General features: G+C 32.6%; 1 protein-coding gene across 20 annotated transcripts in view; it reads left to right on the top strand.

The window, feature by feature from the left end:
- The window catches only part of STXBP5L (syntaxin binding protein 5L), a 350,864-nt gene that overhangs the window by 159,479 nt on the left and 170,853 nt on the right, over positions 1 to 20,532 (top strand). For all 20 annotated transcript variants that reach the window (XM_070583799.1, XM_070583808.1, XM_070583812.1 and 17 more), the window contains 2 exons: positions 3,691 to 3,814; positions 19,584 to 19,662. In XM_070583799.1, coding sequence (XP_070439900.1) covers positions 3,691 to 3,814; positions 19,584 to 19,662 — 203 coding nt within the window. The remainder of the gene's footprint in view (positions 1 to 3,690; positions 3,815 to 19,583; positions 19,663 to 20,532) is intronic.

The following is a 20,532-nucleotide window of genomic DNA, read 5'->3' as shown; positions in this document are numbered from 1 at the left end:
AAGACTAGCAGCTAGATAGGAGTCCAAATACTATCTGGGTATTTAACCAGTTGGAACTAGAGTAGACTAGCTAAAAAGGAAATCCAGAGGAAAATGCTGAATCAACTAGTTTTCCTATGGCCTTGAAAAATGTGGCAGAAAACTTTCTAACCTTAAAAATCTAGCAAAAGTAATTTTGCAATGAAATGTTTAAATAAGGATTAGCAATGTTTGTCAGTAGAGTACTACACTACATCTACTTTATACCTAGAAATCATTTTAAATATTGATTTATATATGTATATATGTATAAATCTGTAATCTGTTTACCTTAATACATAATTATATGTCCTATCATTTTAATAGAAATAGTTATATACTTGATTTTACTGCCAAACTTTTCAAACTTTCCTCAGCACTCTCTCTCATATTGAGAAATCATCTGTAATACTTATCTGAAGTGTGTTTTCATGTCACCAATGATCTCTTCATTAATGTACACAGTGACTCCTTATTAGTATTTTAAGTTCCTCACTAAACCTGTGGCTTTACATCGGCACCTCTTTCTTAAAATGGTTTCCTCCCTAGTCTGTGTCTTTCTACCTCATTTTTTTAGCCTCTCCTTTCTCTATCGCTGATTCTTTCCTTAAAGATACTCTTCAGGATTCTATGTCTTCACTCTCTTCATTTCTCCTCCAATTGACATACATGTTCATATCCTCTCCTATCAATTCAAATATTACCTTTATACCAATAAATTTTAAATCTGTATGTATATCTCCAGCCCTTACCACTCTCCTGAGCTCTACACCCAAATATCTGTTAGATGAGTCTAGAAATATCCCTATGGCAATAATGAATTTATAATTAAAGATCTGAACCTTTTTCTATGTTCTCTTTTTATATGAAGTTTCCATTAGTTCTTTCAGTTTAGAACCCTCAGAGTCATATTTGACCCTTTCTTCTTCTTCATATATTTTATGTAATCAGTTTTGTAGTATTTTTTATTCTACTTTTATATGTATTGTCTCTCATTTATTTCCTCTCTTTTTCCATTCCCACATTTGATGCTCTAGTTTAGATTATCTTTAGCCTGGAAGACTATAATAGCCTTTAATTAATCACATATCTTACCTTATCAGTATATCTTTCACTAACAAGATTATCATTTTAAGACGTGGTCAGATCATGTAATTCTCTGCATCAGAACCTTTGAATGGCTCCCACTTGTCAACAATGCAAAGTCTTTATTCCTTGACTAAGATTTAAGGCCCTGCTGCTATCTTTTACCTTTAGTTTAATTTACTGCATCCTTCTACATACTCCTTATACCGCAGACATATTACTCACTATCTCCTAAACATACTTTTTATTTCCTACCTCCAAGCCTTTGCTCCTGCTCATTCCTTATCATGAACTCTCTTCTTTCCTCTTCTGCATATCAAAATTTTATTAATTCTTTAGCTGCTGTAAAGCTATTTGGACTATCAGACTACCCCATTGATGAATCTGCATTGATGAATTGAGCATTTTGTTTTGTAAATCCAAGATCATTTTCAGAAATAACTGTATGAATTTTATTTCCATATTAGCTGTGAAATTTTTTTTCATTACATCAATATTTTTTAATCTCTCACAGATAAATCCCACAGAGTTTGACATGAAGATAACCTTTTAATTCCTTGAGTAACTGCTGTTTTCCTTTTTTCAGATTGTTATCTAGCTTTTGGGGTTTCCTTTTCCTTTTTTGTTTTCAAGAAGCTCAATCACAGCCACTGAATTGACCAAATGGACTAGTGTTTTATCTTCCATATTTTCTATCCTTGTAAATTCTTCTTGAGTTAGTTGTATTATATATTTTTTTCAGTAAACTCTTAAAGTCCTTTTTTAAGAAAAGAGTACCGTATAATCAAATAAATAGAAATTGAATATTTATCCATTGAGTTGGTTCAAATACTGACTCTTCACTAATGCGCTACTTGATAGCCTCTTCTCTAATAACAAGTTGGTTTTACATGCCTACTCTTCTATACAATAAATGTACTTCTTTTATAGTATTACTTAATTTAGTTTTGTGTTGTAGCTGTTATTTTTATATCTGTCTTCACCAGTAGGTAGAAATTCAGTGGACTAGGAAGAAGAGAGAGGGCTGGAGATGCTTTCTGTGCCCCTACAATTTGTAGCAAAGCAGTCTGAGAGAACTTTAAATTGACTGAGTTTCACCCAAGTTAATCATAGAGGAGGCAAGAAGCAGCATTTCCCTTCTCACAAAAGTGCGAAGAAATAAGCAGAGGAAAAGACAAAGAAGAATCTTTTTTTCTTCTAACTGCCTCTGCAGAACCCTGGCAAAAAATAAGTCTTCTCTGCCTGGTAGTGAAGACAAGGGTGAGAGAAAACATAAGTCCAGGGTTTCATATTATCTGTTCCACTTAATCAGATCTTCCTTATCTTGAGGTACAGTTCATATCCTATTTCCTTGATGATATGTCTAGTGATTACTCTGGCTATCACTTGTCTGTAACTCTAATAATACTCTTTGGAAGTTCCAAACAATAAGTTAGTTTTATGTATATGTATATATAACGTATATGTATATATATATACACACATATATATCTTAGTTTAGTATATAGTATAAACACATAACTTACTTTTATATATATATATATATATACCTAAATTTTAAAAGTTTCAAAGCCGTTAAGTATTATTAATATTCATTTATATCAATCTTCCCTATCTCGCAGTTTTTTAAATTCCTTTAAGGAAAGGCTCATGTTGTATATAGCTTTTATGGCTACTAGAGCTTCTCTCATTGAGCTTAGCACATTACCCAAGTTCTATATATACTTTATTAATTTAGAAGGAATACCAAAAGTGTGGAAATAACTTATTCATTCCACAGATATTTTATTGGGTACCTACTTTATGCAAGACACTGTTCTACCACTGGGAATGAAACAATTTAGGAAAATGGACTAATTACTTTTTAATTTTATCTAATTCATGTCTACAGAGTGAATCTATGAATATAAAAAATTTTAAACCCTTCTTGCTTCAAATCAATTTAAATGATATATGTTAGAGGCAATATGGTACAGTGGTTGAGAATATGGGTTTTGTAGTTACATAGAGCTTCGCTTTGAGTTGTGTGAGCTGAAAAATTATCTCAATCTCTCTAGGTCTATTTCACCATGAATAAATTGGAAAAAATAGTACCTGTTTATACAATTAAATGAGATAATATACATAAAATGCTTACCATGGGATCAGGCAGATAGTAAGCCCTCAGATGGTAGCTTTTATGTAAATTACTTTCTAAATTGGCTACTTTAAGTGGAACTAGGCCTCTACTTTACCAGAAATTACCTTCTGATAACCTTGCTTTCACTTCTATGGAAATAATTTTTCAAAGAAGCAGTATAGGATATAGGGAGGGCATAGGATTTACCACCAACAATTCTGGGATCTAATGAAATTATGAAATTTACTTAACTTTTCTTTATCTCAGGAGATGAGTTTTTACAGCCTCTCATAAAACCTATAGATGGAGCCAAAGGTATTGTGATTTGGGTCAGAAAAATTGCATATGTTTCTTAAGTATTGTTGCTGGAATAATTTTATATCAGAATATTTTTCCTTTGGAATATAGAATGATGTAACATTTTGTTTTTTTCCCCCTCAACTTGTTTCTAATTGTTATTTCATTAGGCTATTCATTCAATTGATTGGCATCATGAGGGCAAACAGTTCATGTGCAGCCATTCAGATGGTAGCTTGACTTTATGGAACCTGAAGAGCCCAAGTCGTCCTTTCCAGACCACAATTCCACATGGTAAGATGTCTGCTTTCAAAAGAAATGAACTCTGGAGATACAATGCCTTGACTTAAAGTAGGAGAGGTGGTATCAGTGTGTTTGGTAGAAAAAGGTGATAGGACATAGTGTCTGATTCTAAATAGCTTTTTATTCCTCCTTCAGATCCCCACATTATGTCCCAAAACTTTCTGTACTTCCCTTCTTCCTGTCTATCCACTTTTCTACTTTGTAAATGATACGTATGTAGAGACTTTCCCAACCAAAAATTGGATAATGGATGGTTGATGTATCTGAGGCAGAGATAATATAGGAAATTTGGCCAGTTTTAAAGGTTAAGGACCTAGCAAGAGAATGACACCATATAGATCTGAGTTTCAGACCTAATTCCTATGCTGCTTTATAGTCTGTTGTTTTCCAGACTTTCTCATTTTTCCCATTTTTGCCATTTGATTCCACTAAATTATGAGAACTGTGGTTTTTATCATATGTTGTATTTATCTTATTATCTTCCTCTTGAAAGGAGATATTTAGGATTTATGTAGGACCTCTCTACCTAACTGGGCAGAATAAAAAGTTCAAATGTATGAATATCTTTTATTCAGATGACCATATTATTTCAGACAATATTGCGTATGATCCAAGTTTCAGGTTTATCTCACCCCATTCGTTGTTTGTAAGAATAGAGAGATCAACACCTAGCACTTAATCGAATACATTCTATTTTATAGTTTCTGAGCGTTTATTATAGTATCAGGTTTAGAAAATAGTGGTATGTTTTTTATAATGGGTGACCCATAAATCACAAGATGAAATTATTCCATTTTGTAGTGATCTGCCATTTTTTATACCATAGTTGCATGCTTCATCTGCAAATGATTAAATTATTACAACATTTAACCCAGCAGTTTTACTTAGAGATTACTTTATGTTTAGATGCTTACTTAGAGATACTTTATTTAAAGATTGCCATTATGGAAACTTGGAATAGGTGTTTGCTGTGCATCCCACTCAGGTTTAGTTATTTGTTTCTATGGTGGGATCCCTCCCCCCACCCAAAAAAATCCTGATACCTTTTATTTGCAGTTATTTTCAGGTGTGTAATATGATTTATTCATAAATTTTCTATTCTATTCTTCTCAACAGTCAATTTCTATAAAAGTTCTTTTCATCTTGATTGGATATTTGGTACTTTCATGTGTTCTACTATATCCATATTTCTTTGATCAATTTGGATTGTTTTCTATAATTCTCTTTTCCTGTTGAAAGAGATGAAGTTCTGTTCACAGGTTGTTGAAAACATCAGCTTCTGTGTTTCTCATATAGATCAGATTAAATTCCTGCTGCCTCACCATGACACACTTAAGCAAGTGTCAGTGACTTTGACAAGAGAGGCATTCCTAGTCATATCTACCTACAGTCGTCAGGTTCATTTAGTTCCCTTTGGTTTCAGCTGTTTATATTTCCTAAAATAAAAATTTTATGTAAGTACCACTCTAGTTGTAGCCTACAAATTTTGATATGTAATTGCATTAATAATTTGTAATTTTGATTAATATTCAGTTTGAGGTATTTTCTAATTCTATTATAATTCTCCTTTCACCTATGAGCTATTAAGACATACATTTTCTATTTCTAAAAATGTTTTTTATTATAGATTTTAAAATTAATTGTAGTCAGAGAAGGTGGAATGATACTAGTTCTACAAAATTTACTGGGATTTGCTTTATAATTAGATATACACAATTACCATAAAGTTCCAAGTGTGCTCGAGAAGAATGTATGTTTTCTGTTACACAAAGGTCAAACTTGAAATTGATTTTTACATTGTATTGTTTAAATCTTGGTGAAGATTTTGTTGTTTGATTTTTCGATTCTGAGGGAGGTAAGTTGAAATCACTATTATTATGGATTTTTTCCCTGTAATTCTGTTCATTTCTGCTTTATATACTTAAAAATCAATAGGTCAATCAGATTGATAACGTTAATCAGATTCTCTATAATTTTGCTGATATTTGACTAATGCTATCAATTTCTGAGAGAGTGGTATTAAAATTTCCCAATGATTATAGAATTGTCTACTTTTCACTTTAATTCTTTCCTTTGTTGTTTCATGTATTTTGAGGCTTTATCATTAGGCATCCATCATGACTCCTGTAGAGAGCATATAGTGGGATCTTGCTCTTTTATCCAGTCTTATATCATTTAGGTGGAGTGTTTAGTCCATTAATATTAAATATAATTACTGATAGGATTGGATTTAGATATACCAGTTTATTATTTGTTTTCTTTTGGTCCTGTTGGTTTTTTTGTTCTTTTTTCTCCCCTTTTTGCCTTCTTTTGGATTATTTGGAAGGTCTTATTAGAATTCCATTTTAGTTACATATAGGCATTTTATCATCACATTTTTTTAAATCGGTTGCTTGAGGAATTACAGTATACTTCCTTAATGTTTCAGTCTGTTAGAGTTAACATTTATAACACTTAACATAAGTAGACATTTCACAACCATACATGTTTATTTACTTTCACTCACTGTCCTTTATACAGTAGTTATCATATGAGCTACATCTAAATCATTGTTATAATTTTTGCTTTAGTCTTAGGTATTTTTTTTAACTATAGGGAAAAATATTCTTTTGTATTTTATCTTATTTATAATTTTTAATGCTTTTCATTTGTTCCTGAAGATACAAGAACATCATTTAGCATTTCTTGTAGAGTGTAGGTCTGATGGAAATAAATTCACTTCTCTTTCATTTATCTGAAAATTTCTTTTTTTGCTTTCATTCTTGAAGTACATTTTTGCTGGATGTAGATTTCTGGGCTGACAGTTTGTGTGTGTGTGTGTGCATATATGCTGTTTTTAAGGTGTTGAACACTTTAAAGATGTTGTTCCACTGTCTTCTGGCTTACATAGTTTCTGAATGAGAAATGTGTGGTATTTTGATTTTTGGTTCCTCCATATATAATCTGTCTTTTTTCTCTGGCTGCTTTCAAAAATTTTTTGTACCTTTTATTATTAGCAACTTGAGTACAATATGCCTAGGCTTGTTTTCTTCAAGTTTATTCTGTTTCGGGTTCTATTGAGCTACAGAGCTTCTTAAATTTACGTCTTTCACAAAATTTGGGAAAATTTCACCCTTTATTTCTTCAAATATGTTTTCCTGCTCCATTTGCTATTTCATCTCTTTCTGGGACACCATTACCTTTCCAGTAGAATTTTTCAGTATTGTCCCACATGTCTCTGAGCCTGTGTTGTTTTTTTTGGTCAATCATTTTTTTCTCTGAATTTCAAATTGGATAATTCCTATTGATCTATCATCAATTTAATTGCTCTTTTCCTCTCCAGTCTTCATTCAGCTTTTAAGCCCACAAGTTATTCTTTCATTTCAGGTATTTTTTCCAGTTGTTACTTTTTTATGCTTTCTATTTCTCCGCTAAGATTTCTCTTGTCATTCATTATAAGCATTTTCCTTTCCTTTCCTTTGAACCTCGAACTTAGGTATAATAGCTGCTTTAAATCTTTGTCTGGTAATACCAGCATCTGCTTCACCTTGAAGTTGCTCTCTGTTCGTAAGAATGGCTCACATTTTCCTGCTTCATGTGTCTAATAATTTGGACTGTATCATGCATATTGTGGATGTTATGTTGTATATACTGTAGAATATAGTTTTGTTGCTCCCTCCTTCCCCTAGCCAGTATGTCTCCTAAACTGAAAAACCCATCTAGATTTTATTTTTCTACAAATCAAAATTTTCTAGACTACAAGAAGAGGCTTTTTCTGAAACTCAGATCATTGGGCACTGGTGGGACAAGAGGGAGGGTGGCCACAGCCAATGAGGTTAGATTAGTGCCTATTTCACTTGACATTAGCACTGTGATGACATGGCCTTTGTTGCGGCTAGTTTTCTCTGGCACTGCAGGGATTGATTTTTTTTCACAATAAATTGTAATGATCTCAAATATTTATTCTTCAATCATAATGCCCTCAGCTAAACATACACACGCACACATATACACATACACACACACACACAGAGCTACATACATGATCTTAAACCAAATCCTGTGAAATATTTACTAGTGACATTGTTGCTCAGGAACAGGACAGAGGTGTCAACAGTTATCACTATTATCTAACATTTTCCTGAAAACACTTTCCAATGTAATTAGACTTGAAAAAGAAATATGATATTTAAAAGTTTAGAAAGAGTTCAAAATTATAATTATTTTAATAATGCAATTGCACACCTAAAATATAAAAACTAATTAGGAATATATTAAGTATAAATGAAAATTCTGCATACAAAACAAAATACAATGCTTATTTATTTATTGTTGTGTGCGTATGTGCTAGAAACTAGTTATTTTATTGAGGTCACATTAGTTTATACTATTATATAAATTTGAGGTGTACATCATTATATTTCGACTTAAACTGCATTGTGTTCACCACCAAAGTCTAGTTGCCATCCCTCATCATACACATGTGCACGTTTACTACATTTGCCCTCCCCACATCCCCTTCCCCTTTGGTAACTACCAATCTGTTCTTCGCATCTGTGTGTTTATCTCCACATATGAGTGAAGTCATATGGTAATTGTCTTTCTCTGTCTGAGTTATTTCACTTAGCATAATTCCCTCAAGGTCCATCCATGTTGTTAAAATTGGGACAATTTTATCTTTTCTATGGCTGAGTAGTATTCCATTGTATATATACACACCGCATCTTCTTTATCCATTCATTCATTGATGGGCACTTATGTTGCTTCCAAGTCTTGACTATTGTAAATAATGCTGCAATGAACATAGGGGTGCATATATCTTTCCAAATTAGTGTTTTCATTTTCTTTGGATAAATACCCAGAAGTGGAATAGCTGGATCATATGGTATATTTTTAATCTTTTAAGAAATATCCATACTGTTTTCCATAGTGGCTGTACTAATTTACATTCCCACCAGCAGTGTATGAGGGTTCCTTTTTCTCCACATCCTCTCCAGCAGTTGTTGTTTCTTCTCTTTTTACTAATAGTCATTCTGACAAATGGGAGATAATATCTCATTGTAGTTTTGATTTGCATTTCCCTAATAATTAGTGCTATTGAACATCTTTTCATGTGCCTGTTTCCCATCTGCATATCTTCTTGGCATAATATCTGGTCAGATCCTCTGCCCGTTTTTTGATAGGGTTGTTCATTTTTTCTTCAGTTATATGACTTCTTTATATAATTTGGTTATTAACCCCTTATCAGATATATGATTTGAAAATATTTTCTCTCATTTAGTGGGTTGTATTTTCTTTTTCTTCATGGTCTCCTTTGCTGTGCGGAAGCTTTTTAGTTTGTTGTAATCCTGTTTATTTTTTCTTTTGCTTCCCTTGCCTGAGTAGACATGGTATTCAAGTAGGTTCTTCTAAGACCCTTTTACATACTGTCTGTGTTTTCTTCTAGGAGTTTTATGGCTTAAGATCTTACATTCAAGTCTTTAATCCATTTTGAGTTAATTTTTGTGTATGGTATAAGATTCTTTTGCAAGTTGCTGTCCCAGTTTCCGTAAACTATTTATTAAAGAGACTTTCCTTTCTCCATTGTACATTCTTGGCTGCTTTGTCAAAAATTAGCTGTTCATAGATGTGTGGGTTTATTTCTGGGCCCTCAATACTGTTCCATTGATCTGTGTGTCTGTTTTTGTGCCAGTACCATGCTGTTTTGATTACTATAGCTTTATAGTATATTTTGAAATCACAGAGTGCGCTACCACAAACTTTGTTCTTTTTTCCCAGAATTGCTTTGGCTATTTGGGGTCCTTTGTTGTTCCACATAAATTTTAAGATTTTTTGTTCTATTTCTGTGAAAAATGTCATTTGGATTCGGATTGGGATTGCATTTGTAGATTGCTTCAGGTAATATGGACATTTTAACTGTCTTTATTCCTTCAATCCATGAGCAGGAATATCTCTCCGTTTCTTTACGTCTTTAATTTCTTTCAATAATGTCTTATAGTTTTCAGCATATAGGTCTTTCACCTCCTTGGTTAAATTTTTTGGTAGGTATTTTAATCTTTTTGTTGTGATTGTAAATGGGATTGTATTCTTGAATTCTATTTCTGCTAGTTTGTTGTTAGTGTATCTAAATGTGACTGATTTTTGTATGTTGATTTTGTACCCTGCAACTTTACTGTATTCATTAATTATTTCTAGTAGCTTTTTGGTGGATTCTTTAAGTTTTTCTATGTATAGACTTACGTCATCCACAAGTAGTGACTGTTTTACTTCTTCCTTTCCAATTTGGATGCCTTTTATTTCTTTTCATTGCCTAATTGCTCTAGCTAGGACTTCCACTACTGTGTGGAATAGGAGTGGCGAGAGTGGGCACCCTTATCTTGTTCCTGTTCTCAGAGGAATAGCTTTCAGTTTTTCACCATTGCGTATGATGTTGGCTGTGGGTCTGTCACATATGGCCTTTATTATATTATTATTAAGTATATTAAGTATATATTATATAAGTATATTATATACTTTCCTACTATACCCATTTGATTGAGAGTTTTATCATAAGTGGATGTTGAATCTTGTCAAATGCTTTCTCTGCATCTATTGAGATGATCATGTGATTTTTATTCTTCATTTTGTTAATGTGGTATATCACATTGATTGTTGTGTGGATACTGTGGGATTTATTCCATCTCTGGAATAAATCCCACCTAATTGTAGTGTATTATCCTTTCAATGTATTGTTGTATTCAGTTGGCTAATATTTTATTGAGGATTTTTGCATCTATGTTCATCAATGACGTTGGCCTGTAATTTTCCTTTTTGTGTTGTCCTTGTCTGGTTTTGGCATCAAGGTGATATTGGCCTCATAGAATGAGTAAGGAAGCGTTGCATCCTCTTCAATTTTTTTCGAGCGTTTGAGAGGAATAGGTAATAAATCTTTGAATGTTTGTTAGAATTCACCAAAGCAGCTGTGTGGTGCTGGACTTTTTATTTTTTAGGAGGTTTTTGATTACTCTTTCAGTCTCCTGATTGGTCTATTCAGATTCTCTGTTTCTTCTTGACTCAGTTTTTGGAGATTGTGTGATTCTAAGAATTTGTCCATTTCTTCTAGGTTGTCCAGTTTGTTGGTGTATAGCTTTTCATAGTATTCTCTTATAATCCTTCATATTTCTGTGGTATCCATTGTGATTTCTCCTCTTTAATTTCTGATTTTATTTATTTGAGCTTCCTCTCTTTTTTTCATTGTTCCAGCTGTGGGCTTGTCAATTTTGTTTATCTTTTTGAAGAAGTGTCTCTTAGTTACTTTGATCCTTTCTATGTTTGTTTGTTAGTGTCTCTTTCATTTATTTCCACTCTGATTTTTATTATTTCCTTCCTTCACCTAACTTTGGGCTTCATTTGTTCTTCTTTTCTGGTCCTTTTAGGTATGTTGTTAGATTATTTATTTGAGACTTTTCTTGTTTCTTGAGATAGCCTTCTTTTGGTATAAACTCCCTTCTTAGTACCGTTTTTGCTACATCCCATAAGTTTTGGTATGTTGTGTTTTTATTTGAATTTCTCTCCAGGTATTTTTGATATCTTCTTTGATTTCTTCATTGATCCAGTGCTTGTTCAGTAGCATGGTGTTTAGGCTCCACATGTTTGTGACTTTTCCAGCTTTCTTCTTTTAGTTGATTTCTAATTTCATAGCATTGTGGTTGAAAAAGATGCTTGATATGATTTCAGTCTTCTTAACTTATTGAGGTTTCTTTTGTTTCCAAACATATGGTCTATCTTTGTGAATGTTCCATGTACACTTGAGAACAATGGGTATTCCGCTGCTTTTGGTTGGAATGTTCTGTATATATTTATTAAGTCCATCTCGTGTATAGTGTATCATTTAAGGCCAATGTTTCCTTTTTCACTTTCTGTCTGAATGAACTATCCATTGATGTAAGTGGGTTGTTAAAGTCCTTTACTGTTGTGTTGCTGTCAATTTCTCCACTTAAGTCTATTAAAAGTTGCCTTATCTACTTTGGTGCTCCTCTTTTAAGTGCGTATATATTAATAAGTGTTATGTCTTCTTGGTGGAATGTCCCTTTTCTCATTATGTAATGTCCATTTTTGTCTCTTCTTAAACTTTTTGGCTTGAATTCTATTTTCTCTGGTACAACTATGGCTACACCCACTTTCTTTTCCTTACCATTTGCTTGGAATACCATTTTCCATCCCTTTACTCTGAACCTATGTTGGTATTTAAAGCTGAGATGGGTCTCCTGGAGGCGACGTACTGTTGGGTCTTGTTTTTAAATCCATCCAGCCACTCTGTGTCTTTTGATTGGTGAATTCAACCCATTTACATTTAGAGTGATTATTGATATATGAGGGCTTAGTACTGCCATTTTTATCTTTCATTTTCTGGTTGTTTCATATTTCCATTGTCTCTTTTTCCTTATATTTCTGTCTGCCATTTAGGATTGACTTTTTCTGTCATATGTTTCTCAATTTCCCCTTTTTTTGTATTTTGTGACTCTGCTCTGAGTTATTTGGTGGTTACCATGAGATTTGTATAAAAGTTCTCATAGATGAGGTAGTCCATTTTCTGATAGCCTCTTATCTCCTTTAGCTTACGCAGGTTCTGTCCTTTTTCTCTTCCCCTTCTATGTTTTTGTTGTCACAAATTATCCTTTTTTGTATTGTTAGATTGTTACCAAATTGAAGTGGTTATAGTTATTATTTTTTTATTGAGATCTTAATAGTGTATAACATTGTGAAATTTCAGTTGTACATTATTGTTTGTCAGTCACCATATAAATGTGCCCCTTCACCCCTTGTGCCCACCCTCAAACCACCTTCCCCCGGTAACCACTAAACTATTCTCTTTGTCCATGTGTTTGTTTATCTTCCACCTATGAGTGAAATCATATGGTGTTTGTCTTTCCCTGTCTGGCTTATTTCACTTAACATACTACTCTCAAGGTCCATCCATGTTGTTGTTAATGGGTGGATTTTGTCTTTTTTATGGCAGAATAGTATTCCATTGTATATGTATATCATATCTTCTTTATAATCATCAGTTAATGGGCACTTGGGTTGCTTCCACATCTTGGCTATTGTGAATAATGCTTCAATGAACATAGGGGTGCATAAGTCTCTTTATATTCTTGATTTCAAGTTCTTTGATTAAATACCCAGTCGTGGGATAGCTGGGTTATATGGTATTTCTATTTTTAATTTTTTGAGAAATCTCCATACTGTTTTCCATAATTGCTGTATTCTCACCAGGAGTGTATGAGGGTTCCCTTTTCTCCACATCCTCTCTAACATTTGTTATTTTTTGTCTTGGTTATTATAGCCATTCTAATGTGTGTAAGGTAGTATCTAAGTGTAGTTTTGATTTGCATTTCCCTGATGATTAGTGATGTTGAACATTTTTTCATGTGCCTATTGGCCATCTGTATATCTTCTTTGGAAAAATGTCTTTTCATATTCTCTGCCTGTTTTTTGATCAGGTTGTTTGTTTTTTTTGTTTTTGAGTTGTATGAGTTCTTTAGCTATTTTGGAGATTAACCCCTCGGGAGATATATGATTTGCAAATATTTTCTTCCTTGTGGTGGGTTGTCTTTTCGTTTTGTTCCTGGTTTCCTCTGCCTTGCAGAAGCTGTTTAGTATGATGAATTCCAATTTGCTTATGTTTTCTTTTGTTTCCCTTTCCCAAGTAAGCATGGTATTCAAAAAGATCCTTCTAAGACTGATGTCAAAGAGTGTACTGCCTATATTTTCTTCTAGGAATTTTATGTTTTGACGTCTTACCTTCAAGTCTTGAATCCATTTTGAGTTAATTTTTGTGTAAGGCAAAAGATAATGGTCTACTTTCATTCTTTTGCATGTGGCTGTTCAATTTTCCAAATATCATGTATTGAAAAGGCTTTCCTTTCTCCATTGTATGTTCTTAGCTCCTTTTTCAAAGATTAGCTGTCTGTAGATGTGTGGTTGTGTTTCTTGGTTTTCAATTCTGTTCCATTGATCTGTGTGTCTGTTTCTGTACCAGTACCATGCTGTTTTGATTACCATAGCTTTGTAGTATATTTTGAAGTTAGAGATTGTGATGCCTCCAGCTTTGTTCATTTTTCTCAGAATTGCTTTAGCTATTCACGATCTTTTGTTGCCCTATATGATTGGTAGGATTATTTGTTCTATTTCTGTGAAGAATGTCACTGGGATTTCGATTGGGATTGCATTGAATCTGTAGGTTGCTTTAGGTGGGAAGGACATTTTACCTATGTTTATTCTTCCAATCCATGTGCATGGAATATATTTCCATTTCTTTATGTCATCATAGATTTCTTTCACTGATATCTTACAGTTTTCATTGTATAGGTCTTTCACCTCCCTGGTTAAATTTATTCCTAGATATTCTATTCTTTTTGTTGCGGTTGTAAATGGGATTGTATTCTCGAGTTCTCTTTCTGTTAGTTTCTTATTAGAGTGTAGAAATTCTACTGATTTTTTAAAGTTGATTTTTACCCTGCAATTTTGCTGTAGGTGTTGATTATTCCTAATAGTTTTCCAATGGATTCTTTAGGGTTTCTCTATATAAAACTGTGTCTTCTGCAAACAGCAAGAGTTTCGCTTCTTCATTGTCAATTTGGATACCCTTTATTTCTTTTTCTTACCTAATTGCTGTGACTGGAACCTCCAGTAGTGTGTTGAATAAGAATAGCGAGAGTGGACACCCTTGCCTTGTTCCTTTTCTCAAGAGGGATAGCTTTCAGTGTTTCCCCATTGATTATGAAGTTGGCTGTGGGTTTGTCATATATGGACTTTATGATGTTGAGGTGCTTTCCTTCATGTGCATTTTATTGAGAGTTTTTTTTTTTTTTTACCATAAATCAATGTTGGATCTTGTCAAATGCTTTCTCTGCATCTATTGAGATGATCATGTGCTTTTTATTCCTCATTTTATTCATGTCATCTATCACATTGCTTGATTTGCCAATGTCGAACCATCCCTGTGTCACTGGTATAAATCCCATTTGATAATGGTGTATGATCCTTTTAATGTATTGCTGCATTTGGTTTGCCAATATTTTGTTGAGGATTTTTGCATCTATGTTCATCAGCAATATTGGCCTGTAATTTTCCTTCTCTGTGTTGTTCTTGTCTAGCTTTGGGATCATGGTGATGCTGGCTTCATAAAGTGTGTTAGGAAGTGTTCTGTATTCTTCATTTTTTTGGAATAGTTTCAGACGGATTGGTATTAAATCTTCTTTGAATGTTCGGTAGACTTCTCCAGAGAAGCCATCTGTTCCTGGACTTTAAGTTTTTTGGAGGGTTTCTGATTACTATTTCAATTTCTTTACTTGTGATTGTTCTATTCAGATTTTCTATTTCTTCTTGGTTCAGTTTTGGGACGTTGTGTGAGTCTAACAATTTATCCATTTCTCCTAGATTGTCCAATTTGTTGGCATATAGTTTTTCATAGCATTATCTTATAATTTTTTGTATTTCTGTGTATCCGTGGTAATTTCTTCTCTTTAATTTCTAATTGTATTTATTTGAGCCTTCTCTCTTCTTTTCTCAGTGAGTCTGGCTAAGGATATGTCAATTTTGTTTATCTTCTCAAAGAACTAGCTCTTTGTTTCATTGATCCTTTCTGCTGTCTTTTTTGTTTCAATTTCATTCATTTCTGCTCTAATTGTTATTATTTCCCTTCTTTTGCTGAATTTGGGCTTCATTTGTTCTTTTTGTAATTCTGTTAGCTTTAGTTTAAGATTGCTTCTTTGAGCCTTTTATTTTCTGTTAACATGGGCCTATTGCTATAAATTTCCCTCTTAGCACCACATTTGCTGCATCCCATTATGAGTTGGTATAATGTGTTTTCATTTTCATTTTTCTCCAGTTATTTTTTGATTTCTCCTTTAATTTCTTCAATGATCCATTGATTGTTCAGTAGCATGTTGTTTAGTCTCCACATCTTTGTCCCTTTCCTAGCTTTTTTCTTGTAATTGATTTCTAGTTTCATAGAATTATTGTTGGAGAAGACGCTAGATATTATTTCTATCTTCTTAGATTTATTGAGGCTTGCCTCTTTGCCAGCATGTGTTCTATCCTTGAGAATGTTCCCTGTGCACTTGAGAAGAATGTGTATTCTTCTGTTTTTGGATGGAGTGTTATATATATCTCTATAAAGTCCATCTGGTCTAGTTTTTCCTTTAATTCCACTATTTTACTGTTGACTTTTTGTCTGAATGATCTATCCATTGATGAAAGTGGGGTGTTGAGGTCCCCTACTATTATTGTGTTGATGTATTATCATTCATAGTACTCAATTATAATCCTTTTAATTCTATTAGGTAGGTAATGATGTCCCTTCTTTCAATCTTGATTTTAGTAATTTGAGACTTTTTTTTGGTTAGTTTAGCTAAAGTTTTGTCAATTTGCTTGATCTTTTCAAGGAACCAATTTTCAATTTGATTTTCTCTATTAGTTTTCTCTTCTCTACTTCATTAATTTTTGCTCTGATCTTCATTATTGCCTTCTTTCTGCTTGCTTCTGGTTCATTTTGCCCATTTATTTTGTGTCATAAGTTGCAAGGTTGGGTTATTGATTTGATACACATTTTTTTTAAGATAGCTGCTTATTGGCATAAATCTCCCTCTCAGCAATGATTAAGCTTTATGTTCTTGGGTGCTCCTGTGTTGGGTGTATGTATATGTGTAAGTATTATGTCCTTTTGGTAGAGTGTCCCTTTTATCATTATCTACTGCCCCCGTTTGTCTCTTGTTGCCTTTTTTGTCTTGAAGTCCACTTGTCTGATATGATTATGGCAACACCTGCTATCCTTTCTTTGCCATTATCTTGGAGTATTATCCCATCCACCTTCTTTGTGTGGTTATTGTTAAATATACTATATATCCCACATTAAAATTCTATACATATTTTTTACAATTGCTTCTTAAATCAGTTGAGAAGATTGGAGAAGAAATACTCAATTATACTATCTTTTATAATTATCCACATAATTACCTTTACTGATCCTCTTTGTATTTTGTGTGGATTCAAATTACTGTCTTTCAGCCTGAAGAACTTCGTTAGTTTTTTTTGTAAGAGAGTTCTGCTAGCAACAGATTCTCTCAGTTTTTGTTATCTGGAAATATCTATATATTTCACCTTTATTTTTGAAAGATAATTTTGATGAACATAAGATTCTTGGTTGACAGGTTTTTCTTCTTCCAGTACTTTAAACATATGATTCCACTGCCTTTTGGCTCCATTGTTTCTGATAAGAAAGTCAGCTGTTAATCTTATTAGGGCTCTCATATGTGATGAGTCATTTTTCTCTTGGTGCTTTCAAGTTTTTCTTTTGGGCCTTCAGCATTTTTTTTGTAATGTGTTTGGGAGTAGATTTCTTTGCTTTTATCCTATATGGAGTCCACTCAGGTTCTTACGTGTGTAAATAACGTTTTTCATCAAATTTAGAAAGTTTTCAACCATTATTTCTTTGAATGTTTTTCTCTTCTTTTCTCTTGTCTCCTCTTATGTTACTCGCTTAATGCATATATTGGTGCAGTTAATTGTATCAAACATTTCTTTGAGAATGTTTGTTTTCCTTCATTCTTTTTTCTGTTTTTCCTGCACTGTTGCAATAATTTCCTAGTTTTTCCAGCATCAGTATCTTACATCCTCGAAATTGCTGTATTAAATGAAACCATATTAATATTTGTGAAACATTGGTTTAGACACATCAGTTTCCAACTTGAAAGCTTCCAATTACTCTTCATCATCTATATTGCATATTAATTTTACAGATTGCCATTGTATGGCTCCTTTGTGCCTCATCAACATTATTTTAACTATTCTCCTACATGAATTATTTAATCTACCCAAATTGGCCTACCCATTATTCCCTCAACATACTAGGCACTTTCTGTCAAAAAAGGCATGTGCTCTATTACCCAAATCCTGGCCTTTAATGCTCAATCTAGCTTCTAGGAAGGAAAGTCTTCTATTATAAAAGGAAACCACAGTTTTATTCTTAATCCCTACAGCATTTGATGTCTATCACTCTTTTGGTTATGGTACCTCATGTTGTCATTTTTATATTTATTTTGTTTAACCTAGTAGTTAAGCGTCTTGGTGGTCAGTTATTTCTTTGTGCCTTGGCACTTAGTACAGTACTCCGAACATAAGCAGAAGCGATAAACACAGTTGTTGATAATGATGTTTTATACAACATGACAGCTAAGCATGTTTAAATTACTACAGACAACAAAGCAGAAACCTTAACCCTAAAATTAATTATTGGAGTTGGAAATTGAAGTAAACCATTAATTAATTAGATAATTATTCTTTTCTACTGAAATCAGTGCATGATACTGATGAGTATTGATCAAAAAATAGTAATTGGTTCCATATATATAAACAAGTGGAAATACACTGTTTTGATTATTTAATGGCTTGGCAATTATTACAGAAGCACTGAATGAAAAAGACATTAACTGAGAATAATGGGTCTCTTTCCTGGCTGTGTCACTTCCTTCAGTTCTCTCTATTCCCACTTATGAGCAAAACCAGTAATCACCAACCAGTTGTTCCTCACCCCTAAGGCCATGGTTTAGAGTGAGTCCCTGAGCCAAAGTTGTCTCTTTGTAAGGCATCATGGTCTACATATACTGTCAGCAGTTCTTTTTTATACATAATACAGATACTTTTTAATCTTTCTTCATATTTTGAATGATTATGACCTATATCTTATTAGTTGACATAGAGTAAAAGAAAGACAAGGCAATTTCAGAAAGCATGCAATGGAGCAGGTAAGGTATGTTGTATGCTGTTACCCTGCCCTTTAAACAAATTTAATAAAACTATCTTGACATCCTATTTGGATTTAGCTGTACCATTCTGAAGCTGTCCTGAAAATGTAAACTTACATACATGTAAATGTCCCTCCTCATAATAGGTACCTGTGTCTATAAACAATTGTGGCAACACAAGAATAAATAAGGTGCTTATTAAAATAAAAAACAAACATATCATCTAAAAAACATTTAAATTTTATCAAAATGAGATGGAATTATAAGGAAAAGCATAACTAGAAAGATAAGTGTGTTATATGCAGATGTAGCTTTCCTTCCATTTCCTACTCTTTTTGATCCTTTATTCCAAATCTTATGGAGTCTAAACAACATAACCTTTCCTCTACAGGAAACTTATTTTTGTTTTATTTAAATAGAGTACATCATTAAAATTTTTAAAAGTCATGAAATGTACCATCTGTGTTCATTGTGTAATGGACTTTAAATGAATTTGACAAAAATGCAGTGATTTTGATAGTCTATCATAAGCTTTAAATGGCAGATCTTTCTGCATATGAAAGGGGTTTGCTTGTATTATAGATAAAATTTTGAGCCTAGTATGGATTTTCATAACAGTACATTTCATTATGCAGATAAGTGTGTACGTGTGTATGTGTTTGTCTTCAATTCTAAAGTTGTTTATTTTACCTTGAAACTTAAATAATTAAAATAACTTTATGAGACTAGGTTTATAGACAGAGAATGTAAAGCATACAAATATGATAAGTTTACAAATAACTTTATTGATTAGATAGCAGTCAATTGTTAGGACTCAACAAATTGTTTACAAATTCAACAAAAATGTTAGGATGCATAGACGTGTTTATCCTATTAAGAAAAACACATTGTTATATTTTCTTTTTTTCTTTATATTTCTTTAGTCAAACTTTTTAAATTCTCACGGATGAGGGGAATTTAAATCATACTTAATAAAATTCTTTTTCTTTTTTTAGGAAAAAGTCAAAGAGAAGGAAGAAAATCTGAATCTTGTAAACCAATTCTTAAAGTAGAATACAAGACCTGTAGAAATAGGTATGCACTTTTACTTTTGGAGATAGGGGAAAATATATAAGAATCAGAGCCAAGAAGGTCGGATAACCTTTAATGTTTATGTATTGTTTAAAGTTTTACATAATTATATGTATATTAACTGACTGAATCCTCTTCATTGATATTAACAGCTTTCTTATTGTTGAATAGGCATCTCTATGATATTTTTATTATGAATATTTCAAATAGCAGCTGTTAATTATTATAAATTTCTATGAATATTTAGATGAGTATTATATACATTAATTTTAACAATGTAGGACTTTTTAGCCATGCACATTACAAGTAGCAATTATTCAGCATTATTAAGCAGAAGCTATGTACCTATTGGTATTGCACGTGAAAGAATTAAATACATAACCAAATACATAACCAAGTCTCTGTACTTTAGGATCTTACATTCTGAAATTGGAAGGATTATAGTCTTGGAAAGATAAGCAGTTATGCATGTTGGCATAATAGTATTAAATTTTAAGATATAGAAAATTACATAAAAATAATATTTAATAAAGTTTTATCTTGTCTAACATATGTAGCAGACATATCCTGTATGTCAACAGTGTTCTTTTTACTTGCAATAATTGTTAATGGCAATATTCGCATCCAGAATTACCATAATTACAAATCTTGCCTAAACCTTAATTTTATTTTAACTCTAAGTTGGATAATCCTACTTTATGTTACTTATGTGCTCACACTAGAATGTTTTCTTGGCATCATAGGTACATTTAATGTTTTTTATACTTGCTCTTCTAAAGGTTTAATAGTATAGAATCATAGTCATTTTTAATTAATTAGTATATATATGTATATACTAGATAGATACCTCTTTAGCCCGGGTACTGTTACTAT

Source organism: Equus przewalskii, chromosome 18, assembly GCF_037783145.1.
Source record: "Equus przewalskii isolate Varuska chromosome 18, EquPr2, whole genome shotgun sequence".
Classification (NCBI taxonomy): Eukaryota; Metazoa; Chordata; class Mammalia; order Perissodactyla; family Equidae; genus Equus; species Equus przewalskii.
This window is presented reverse-complemented; position numbering and strand designations above follow the sequence as displayed.